This window comes from Triticum dicoccoides, chromosome 6A, assembly GCF_002162155.2.
Source record: "Triticum dicoccoides isolate Atlit2015 ecotype Zavitan chromosome 6A, WEW_v2.0, whole genome shotgun sequence".
NCBI classification, from domain to species: Eukaryota; Viridiplantae; Streptophyta; class Magnoliopsida; order Poales; family Poaceae; genus Triticum; species Triticum dicoccoides.
In genome coordinates this window covers 108,411,064-108,421,380 of record NC_041390.1, presented here as the reverse complement: position 1 = coordinate 108,421,380, position 10,317 = coordinate 108,411,064, and the positions used below count along the sequence as shown (strand labels likewise).

The following is a 10,317-nucleotide window of genomic DNA, read 5'->3' as shown; positions in this document are numbered from 1 at the left end:
ATTTTCAAATTAAGTCATGAACATGTTAAAGTTGTCAAGCCTTTGTTGTAGGAGTATTTTTCTTATCTCTTGATGAAAGAATTTGTCCAAACAAAATGTTTTTATTTTGAGATGCCAAACAAAATGTTTGATTTAATAGATATTAGCAATTTGTTGAGGATGAAAATAATGCAACGGTTACTAGCTAGCAACCAAACATCCACAGCGTCTGTGGATAGACAGACGGCGGCAAGGCAAGGAAGCCTTGCGGCCCAGAAGCGCCAACGCTTGCCCACCTCGGAGCTCCTCCTTCCATGGCCACCACCTCCGCCGTCTGCCGCCTCGCCGTCCTTCCGCCGTCGCCGTCGCCGCTCGCCTCAGGGCTCCGCCGCCCTGCCGCACCCTTCTCGGCCGCCTCCCGCCCACGCGCTCTCTCAGCCGCCTCCCGCGGCCGCGTCCTCTGCCTCGCCGCCTCCGCCCCCGCCTCCTCCACCGACGCCGGCCAGGACCGCCTCCAGAAGGTAACCTCCGCCTCCCTCACGCAGCGCAACGCCCTGAGCTTTGTGTTCATCAGTAGTCGCGACATTGTACTTGTCTGGAGTTTGCGCGCGCCCTGAATTTTTAACTGAAAGTAGCAATTTTCGATGTCTGGCAGGTCCCCATTACCAACATCAGGAACTTCTGCATCATCGCGCACATCGACCATGGGAAATCCACGCTGGCAGATAAGCTCCTCGAGATGACAGGGACGGTGCAGAAGAGGGATATGAAACAGCAGTTCCTGGATAACATGGACCTGGAGAGGGAGAGGGGGATCACAATCAAACTGCAGGTACGCGAAATGATGGTGTAGTTGGTTAAAATCTCTGGATTCATGCCATATGTTCTCGTAAGTACTTTAGCCAAACATATTAACCCACTGTAAATGTGGAGGCTAGAGAGAAGAAATAAGACCAGATACTCGCTGTTAGCTGCTTGCCATATGAATGTTCTTGTGATTTTGTTAGCTTACGCTGTTGTTTACTTGATGGTTTTGATCTGCATGTTCCTTCTTATGTACTGTCGCTCTAATCATTTGTTGTTTTAGGCAGCTCGGATGCGTTACGTCATGAACAATGAGCCTTACTGCCTGAACTTAATCGATACACCAGGTCATGTCGATTTCTCATATGAGGTATGGCATATTAAGCTGCTTCCAGGCAGCGAAGATATATTTTTTTTTCAAAAAATACAGGCATATACATGAATGTTCCACTCCACTGCAATTTGTGCGGTCGTTTAGAGTTGTCTGAGATGGCACTCTGATACTTTCAACCTAGCATGCTTTTAAGATTTGGAGTTGGTTGAAACATCTGAGGAAGTGTCCGACTGTTTGCTAGGTCTCCCGATCTCTTGCTGCTTGTGAGGGTGCACTGCTGGTTGTTGATGCTTCTCAGGTGCAATATATATTTCCTTCCTGTAAGTTCAATAGTTATGTACTCGAAGACATTTACCTTTGCCTTCAGAGGCTGGCTAAATGGCATCACTAGTTTCCGTTACATCTTTTCCAAGACAGTTAAAGATATCTGATTTGGCAATGCAGGGTGTTGAAGCGCAGACCTTAGCAAATGTGTACCTTGCACTGGAAAGCAACCTTGAAATCATACCGGTTAGTTTGAGCTGTCAATTTCTTCACACAATAATGAGTTCTACATCTTATAGTTTTACAATATTTACCTTTCGCTGCTAACAAATCCACATATTTCATTTGCCCGAGCATTTGAGACGCTAGAGTTATTTTGAGTGTTTTATGTGTGCCTTATTAGAATTGGGTGCAAATTTGAGTAAAGATGAGTATATTTCAGCCAATAATATACTGTTTGAGCAAGATGTTTCCCCCTTTCAGTCAGACAATAATGAAAAGTAGCTTTAAAATGGCTAAGCAGTTGTTGCATTTTGCTCCGTGTAGATGAATATAAAGGATGGAAAAATCTCCCAAGTCTTTATGTGGTTTCCCTCATGAAATGGACATTTTGGTGTGATGTCCTGTTATGGCTTCTCATTTTTGTGTATTTGACAGATGACTTTCTATTCTAGTTTAGGTTCTAAACAAAATTGATCTTCCTGGTGCTGAACCTGACCGCATCGCGCAAGAGATTGAAGAGGTATTTTTTGACGTTTGTTCTAATTTATCCTGACAATTGCCCAAAACAATTTTGTTCATTTCCGAGTCGAAATTATGCCCCATCGGTTCTTAATAGTCTAATTCATCCTTGCCTTCTCTATTCTCAGATAATTGGCTTGGACTGCAGTAATGCAATTAGGTGTTCAGCAAAGGTTAGTTTTCGTTACCTTACTATTTTCTGTAGAGTTACTTACGCAGCTGATGTACAATTTTATATAGAATCTATTAATCTCCTTTTGCGAACAGATATAATAATTTAACTTTGTTGTTGGTGGTGTTGTTGTTATTGTGTCTCTATAGGAGGGCATAGGCATCATCGAAATACTAGATGCCATCGTGAACAAGGTCCCCCCACCAAAGGATACTTTAAAAAATCCTCTCAGGGCTCTTATATTTGACAGGTACCCTTTAAGAACTCGATCAACTTAAAATTTTCTCCGTGAATTTTCCGAGTGCCAAAGTTCCACAGGCAGACAGAAATAATTGATCTATATAATAACTTTGGTTTAATGTTTATCTTTGTAATTTCAGCTATTATGATGCATACAGAGGTGTCATTGTGTATTTTCGAGTTATTGATGGCAGTATAAGGAAAGGGGACAAGATATGTTTTATGGCCAATAAAAAGGTACTAAAGCAAAGCTGAAACCTTTCCAGTAAACTGCTGTGTTCATCTCAAGGGACAATAATTTTCCAGAAAACACAATTACATTGGAGTGCACAATACCACTTCTGTAAATTACCATCCAAAGTTTCTGTTCTAGTATGCGATAACAAAATGAAGCCATTAGTGTTTTACCACTTCTGTCAAGTATTTCTCAATCATAATACCATTTTACAGTTATTTTCCCCTGGAACCTTAGCTGTGCAGGGTATAGAATGTTATGCTGAGTATATTGTCAAAATAAACAGGAGTATGTTGCTGATGAAATTGGTGTACTATCCCCCAATCAGATGGAAGCTGATGAACTGCACGCTGGCGAGGTAACTTTGCCAGTTCACTGTTTGACTGTCTCGTGGTATCAACTTTAGTTACCAAAATGGGGACTTCTATCATGTATTAATCGACGCCAGATTATTGGTCTAGTTCACCAAATATGCCATCTATACACCTTTGGCTTGAAGGAACTTTACAGGAATTTGTCAACCCCAATCCTATGATCCAGAGGGCTCTTATGGGGAAAAATCCCTAAAGATTATAATCTTTCAAAATTCATTCGAAAATCCTACAGTCCAAGAGTCTCTGAACAGTTCTGCACGTGTCTTGACTATACCTCGGGCAGGTTGCTGTTCCATTTGGACTCGGGTTAGCTCAAGATGACGTGAATTAAGCCGTGCGTAATATCAAATCTTATGCATTATGGTCCCCTTTGGGTTGAAGGATTTTTCATAGGAATTTTGTAAGATTTCGGTCTATCTGAATGTTTCCCATCCAGGACCTTTGGATAATAGGAAGTAGAGCAGCCAATTTACTACTAATTGCTTTTCTACACCGTAAGTTCATAGGATTTCTAGCAGGAGGTCAAATTTCATTAACAATTTCCTTTGCATCTCACGTGCACCTTCTTTCTCTCCAAATTCCTGTGAAGTATCCATATTCCCTTGTTTTGGTTCCCTTCTAGATGGTATGCAATCTCATTTCTACATTTCTTATGTTTGTACGTTCTTAGAAAGCTGTGTTCCAGTGAGGCCTTTAAAGAAGTCCTGTAGGATGTCAAAACGTAGGAATTTTCTTATGGAGGAACTCTGGATCAAAGGAATGAGATCATCGAAGTTCCTATGGATTGCTTTCATAAGTCCCAACTCCATAGTAAATTAGAAATTCTAGCAAGAGGTGTTAGACCTTTAAAAGTTTTCCTTCGTGTCTTGCATGCACCTTCTTTCTCTCTCTTCAAATTCCTGTAAAATTCCTATGGAGCATCCAACAAGCTAGTTTTGCAAAATCATGTGTTTTTGTTTCACACAGAATTCAGCAAACCAAGGATACCTAAATCCTACACTGCTCCTATTCTTGTGTTTTTATAATTCTGTATTCCAAAGAGGCCCAAATTCTATTCATAGTGAGTACTGCAATAATTCTGTCAAACCAAATTTCTTTATGTCTTTACCACTCCTTCAGGTTGGCTATCTCTCTGCTTCCATAAGATCAGTAGCAGATGCTAGGGTGGGTGATACAATTACCCATTTTGCAAAAAGAGCGGAATCTGCTTTACCAGGATATTCAGAAGCTACTCCAATGGTTTTCTGCGGCTTGTTTCCTTTAGAGGCAGATCAGTACTGTACTTTCTCCTTGAAATGAAATTTTTTCTTCACTGCAGAAGCATAATTTATCTTGTATTAAACATTCAAGTTGGCACTAGGTTTGAGGAGTTGCGGGAAGCATTGGGGAGACTTCAGCTAAATGATGCTGCCCTAAAGGTGGGATTCTTATCATGCCTATGAGCCATCCGTGCAAGATCGTCAGATTAGCATGAGTGTATTGTTGAACTAATTTGGTTATTTTGTTTTTAGTTTGAAGGTTCAGACTTCTTTTCTTAACCCATATCTTGATATCGTAGTTCATCTGTATGAACCTTCAAGAAAACTGATCTAATATAGTTCATACTAGATGCAACATGCAAGTAGACCATGATTGTTGTATACGGATTTGCATTGATATAACCAAAGTTTTGTTATTATTTTGCCCCGCAGAAGGCATAGAAGTTCTAAAGCAATTTATGACAGCTAAATTAACAACGAATATTTAGTTTATATACTGTCCCCTGATGTTAAAGAAAATGATTTAGTATTCTTGCATTAAAACATGAGCAAAAAGAAAAAAGTAGTAAAGGCAGTGTCTTCATTTATGAATAGTTGATCAGTGTTCCATTTCTACATGGTAAGAAAATAGTGTTAGTCTCCAATCTCATTTGTACAGCATTTAGAAGAGATTGCAGAAAACACATAAAAAGTTGCAGTGCAATTATTCTCTAGGGCTCTGTAATCTGCGATGTTGAGTGTTGATCACCCATTAGCATTTTGTATTACGTTTCTTAGCTTGGTGATATTTATCTTGGTTATTTGCGCAGTTTGAACCGGAATCTTCTAGTGCCATGGGGTTCGGATTTAGATGTGGGTTCCTTGGTCTTCTTCATATGGAAATCGTTCAGGTTTTGTACAATCTACTTAGCTCTTAATAATGCATCTCACATCACAACCATGCTGACTTGAATTTTGTACAATGTAATGTTCTGTATTTTCAGGAAAGGCTTGAGAGAGAGTACAATTTGAACCTAATAATTACTGCACCCAGTGTGGTTTACCGTGTCAACTGTTCCAATAATGAAACTGTAAGTTCTATGACCGCTGAACTTCATTGTCTTTTCTTGGGATCCATCTAGTGCTTTATTTGTATATGCAAGTTAACTCCCACTGTACTTGGTGGACATGAGATGGAAACCATTTCCAGCCATTTTAGATGTTTCTACCCTTTTCTTGCTTACTGCTGAAGAGTTCCTCAATGCTGCTGTTAAGCATATGAGCTAAGCCATTGCAGGTTGCATAAAGACCTAGCCATGGTTGCTAAATCTGACATCCTTTTAATAAAGTAAACAAAATGGTTACTGATCCAGATTGACTTGTAAACATACCATCTTTATTTATCTGGCATTGCACTGTTAATGTACACATATGCTTACTTACAGATGTCATGTAGGTTGAATGTTCAAATCCATCCTTGCTTCCAGAACCTGGTAAACGGAGGTCGATTGAAGAACCATACGTAAAGGTGGTTGTTGTATAAGTCTTCCACCATCCATTTGCAGTCATGTCCTTTTTTCCTGAACTTTGGAGGCACTGTATTCTACACGTTTTTTATTCTCCTATTTGGTATCTGCTCTTCCCTGTTTCAGATTGAATTGTTAACACCAAAGGACTATATTGGCCCAATAATGGAGCTGGGTCAAGAGAGAAGAGGTGAATTCAAGGAAATGAACTACATTACAGAAAACAGGGCCAAACTTACTTATATGCTACCACTAGCAGAGGTATGCAGCAACTATTTTGACTACAAACATGTTCTGCCTGCTGTAACTTATCAAATTTAACACTTGCATGAAGCAAATAAAAGGATCAACTATGAGAAGTTATGAGATGCATACCTCAATGCATCTGCAAAACATACAACATATTATCCAAAGATAAGTTTCAGTGGAGATGATGTAATTGTTTTATCAATATCGTGTAATTATCATATACTCCCTCCGATCCAAAATAAGCGTTGTGGTTTTAGTTCAAATTCAAACTAAAACCACGGCATTTATTTTGGATCGGAGGGAGTACTAAGCATCACAGTCGCTAATCACTACTACCTTCATTCAAATGCAACCTTCCAACCTTATTCTTCATTTTATGCACCTCCTCGCGTCAAATAATTTTGTATCTGCTGCGGTTTCTGTAATATTGTTTGTGCTCGACTTTGTGAGAGGTTCTTCATAAGTATATGTCTTGACTTGATGTGTTCCAACAATGCCAATATACGAATCAGTCTTGTCTATTCTGGTGAATATACATGCATTATACTGAAGGCCCACTCGCTTGTTTTTTCAATTTAAGAAACCAATCCAGTTACTTGGTGGTCTTTCTATAAAATATATTTTTTGTAACTGTTATGCAGATGGTTGGTGATTTCTTTGATCAACTGAAATCTCGAAGCAAAGGATATGCTAGCATGGAATATTCAGTTGTCGGGTACATATTTCCTCCCCAGTGTTATGTACTTTTAATTCCTGTTCTGTGTTACCCCATCCTATGAGGGTTTGCCGACAAATTGTGCATGCATTGTATATGTTAGCTTATTTCCGTAGAGCAATACAAGATTGCTCCTGCAACATATTCCACTAGCTTTCTACTCCAAGGCACTTTAATGATCATGATGTGGCAGTTGCTTATGTGAATATAATCTCTAGCAGTAACAATTGAGTTATGGAGTTTAATACTCCTTCCATTTATGTATACAAGGCCACTTCGTTTTTCATGTCAAACTTGGACTTACAATTTTGGTCAACAAAATATGGGTTATATCTTATATGTCATACTCCCTCCATCCTGAATTACTTGTCGTAGAAATGGATAAAAACGGATGCATCTAGAACTAAAAATATGTCTAGATACATCCATTTCTACAACAAGTAATTTTGGACGGAGGGAGTACAAAATATGTCATCGGAAAGTTCTTTGAAATGTGCTTCCATTGACATACTTTTTGTGGCATATAACTCACATTTGTTGGTAAAATTAATGGTCAAAGTTAGACATAACATATGAAGTGGCCTTGTATATAGAAATGAAGGGAGTATTTTATTTCACAATGTTCTCAAATAATATTACATTTTATTGTACACATGTCTTGATAGGGAATGTATATATTACCAGTTTGAAGGTTAGACTTCTGTTATACTGCAGGTCATAAAAGACTAGACAGAGGTCTCACATAAAAGATTGTTTGCACTTCAGATTCCAGCACCGTGGTTGCTCGTATATTGTTCTAAACGTTAGCCATCTGTTGTTGCTTTTTAGTGTTCAATAGTTCCTTGTGCAAAATCAACTGATGTATATTTTCCTAATTTGCAGGTACAGGGTAAGTGACCTAGTAAAGCTGGACATACAAATCAATGGTGAGCCTGTGGAAGCATTGTCGACAATTGTACACAAAGAGAAGGTGCCTTACCTATTAAAGACACATGCTTGCTAGCTAGTACAACTGTACTCATATGACCTTTATTTTCTCTCTCGAATATATAACCTTTTGATTTCTTTCTCAAACATATAACCTTTGTTTTTGTCCTTGACGTATAACCTTTGATTTGATCCATCATATATAGGATTCATTTATCTGTGCAGACTCATTTGTGTTACTCTCTTCATGAGTCTTCGAAAGCTAGAGCTCTTGGTCTATGCACAATCATATTGTTGATAGATATAGCTCTAAAACCAGAGAGAGAATGTATGCTGTCTAGAAACACCTCCATGTGAACATACATTTACCGCAAACCGCAAAAGGATATTAAGAACCTGGAAAATACTCACACATTTCAGTATGAAACCATACTTATTGCTAAAGATAAGATTATGTTAGGTTAGAATTAGTCTCATATTTGTCTTCCTTTTTTGTGTTCATGAACCCATATACTCTAGGGTCATCACCAAACCTTTGAACAGATGTTAAGCATCAGATGTCCTCAGATCCTAACACCTAAATATTCAAGTTTACAGTTCACTCTTTGTTTGTGCAATGTATTCACTTCCTACTTGATTTTGGAAGCTACAACTTATGTTTACTGGTTGTTATGCAATAAGTTCTCAAGTGATCTGATATTTGGAATATTTTTCTAGGCATACACTGTTGGCAGAGCGCTCACCCAGAAGCTGAAAGAACTTATACCTCGGCAAATGTTTAAAATACCTATTCAAGTGAGCTTCATCTGTCTTGTTCTCACATATTTCTTGCAATATATCAGCATAGCAAGCTTGGGCAGACGATCATGGGAGACTGTAAGTTGTGGTCGGGGGTGCCTAACATGTTTCACCCACTTTTGGCAACCTATATCAAGAAAGAACATCAATCAAATTCTTTGTTAGTGAGTTGATTGTAATCACAAACTACAAAGGAGGAACTGGGACCACCTCCGTGTTGGCTTAGATCTTAGGAGGGCCTAGGTCAGTTCTTTAAATCAGAAAAGTGCTACTTTAGTACTCTCTCCGTCCCATAATATAGGACGTTTTTTGACACTGGTGCAGTGTCAAAAAACGTCTTACATTATGGGACGGAGGGAGTAGCTTGGTGGAAAGTAGGAGCAGCCATATGTTTCCAAAGAGTAATAACCACTCAATTAGTACTCCTGTTTATAGCAATCAGATGCTAATCAGCACTTTGACAGGCATGTATTGGTGCAAAGGTCATTGCAAGCGAAGCCCTATCAGCCATCAGGAAGGATGTCTTGTCAAAATGCTACGGTAAACTGAAATACTAAAACTTGTACTCTGACATTTTCATAAAGCCAATCAAATGCTGTGTTCCTTGTCTCATGTTCTTGATCCTGTACACACTTATCTGAACATTTTTCTATTAGTTACTGCAATGGTCTATTTCTTAAAAACAAAGATCGCTACACTTTGTCCTCACAGCTTGCAAAAGATTAGTCACACCACTGTTTTCTTTCACTTGCAGGGGGTGATATATCAAGGAAAAAGAAGTTGTTGAAAAAACAGGTAATTCTTCGATCAAAATTAGCTTTGGAGAATCTATTGATTGTGCTCAGCAGAAGTTAACTTCTTAAATTTTAAGAGGGCTTTCCTCTATAGTAGACAAGATAATATGTTTCTTTGACATTTGCTAACAGGCGGAAGGAAAGAAGAGAATGAAAGCAATCGGAAGGGTCGAAGTTCCTCAGGAGGCATTCATGGCTGTGCTGAAACTGGAAAAGGAGGTGCTTTGAGTTGTGAAAGACCTCCAGATTCTGTGTCATTTGGGCGAGTGGCGAGCATACCTGGAAGCTAATGCGTCTTGAGACAAAAAAAAAAAAGCAGGTCAAAGGAACCAACCGAAGAACTGAGCTGCTAATCTTGTATTTATTTGTTGGCATGTCAGGTTATGAAGCTAAAAGATGCCGTGCAACTCGAGTGATCTGCCGGTCTGCGCAGTTATTTGTGCGGGTTGGTAAATGAACGATGTCAATCTCATCATGTAACCTGGGCAGGATTTATCATTTTGGTATATCTTTTCGCCAAGGATGGCTGCCAGGCCTGTAGTATCCTGTACAGAAAGGTTTGACTTCACAAAAGTTTTTTGATTGGAAAACTTTGGACTTCACAGGATTATGCAGAAGCAACACATAAACAAGATTATGCCGTGTTATTATACAGCAACTTCACAGGATTTGTTCTTTTTAATAGTAGTTGGAGCAAGATGCCCCAGGCAGAGCACACGTAAACAAGGTTTTGTAAGCATACGACCTGATGATTTGCAACCACTGCTCCATTCCAATTCTCCGTGTAATAGTAGTGACCTAAAACATCTATACAGAGGGAGTATTAATTAGTCCATCTGTTTCATGTTTCATACTACTCCCTCCGTCCCAAAATAAGTGACTCAACTTTGTACTCTCTCCATCTCAGTTTACAAGTCTTGCACGTGT

The 10,317-nt window shown here is 39.1% G+C and overlaps 1 protein-coding gene across 2 annotated transcripts; it reads left to right on the top strand.

Moving 5' to 3' along the window:
* The first annotated feature begins 221 nt into the window (after positions 1–221).
* Positions 222–10,113, top strand: LOC119315356 (translation factor GUF1 homolog, chloroplastic-like). 2 transcript variants are annotated; one of them, XM_037589988.1, is made up of 22 exons: positions 294–500; positions 635–811; positions 1,067–1,153; positions 1,359–1,415; positions 1,562–1,627; positions 2,061–2,123; positions 2,251–2,295; positions 2,444–2,544; positions 2,675–2,771; positions 3,056–3,127; positions 4,263–4,417; positions 4,504–4,561; positions 5,212–5,292; positions 5,386–5,472; positions 5,838–5,909; positions 6,034–6,168; positions 6,798–6,871; positions 7,754–7,841; positions 8,516–8,593; positions 9,061–9,136; positions 9,351–9,391; positions 9,523–10,113. In XM_037589988.1, the coding sequence occupies exons 1-22, from the start codon at positions 294–296 to the stop codon at positions 9,616–9,618; spliced, it is 2,013 nt and encodes a 670-aa protein (XP_037445885.1). In that variant the 3' UTR covers positions 9,619–10,113. The 2 variants fall into 2 exon arrangements, 1 of the variants encoding a protein (XP_037445885.1); XR_005152745.1 differs by lacking the exons at positions 8,516–8,593; positions 9,061–9,136; positions 9,351–9,391; positions 9,523–10,113 and adding an exon at positions 7,586–7,673 and having other exon boundaries at positions 222–500.
* The last annotated feature ends 204 nt before the right edge of the window (positions 10,114–10,317 follow it).

Bases quoted from the DNA above. Each gene is read 5' to 3' on its own strand.
- LOC119315356 (XM_037589988.1), top strand. From the start codon at position 294: ATGGCCACCACCTCCGCCGTCTGCCGCCTCGCCGTCCTTCCGCCGTCG. The intron at 1,628-2,060 runs GTTAGTTTGAGC...ATTCTAGTTTAG, and splicing joins GCAACCTTGAAATCATACCG to GTTCTAAACAAAATTGATCT. The intron at 4,418-4,503 runs GTACTGTACTTT...AGTTGGCACTAG, and splicing joins TTTCCTTTAGAGGCAGATCA to GTTTGAGGAGTTGCGGGAAG.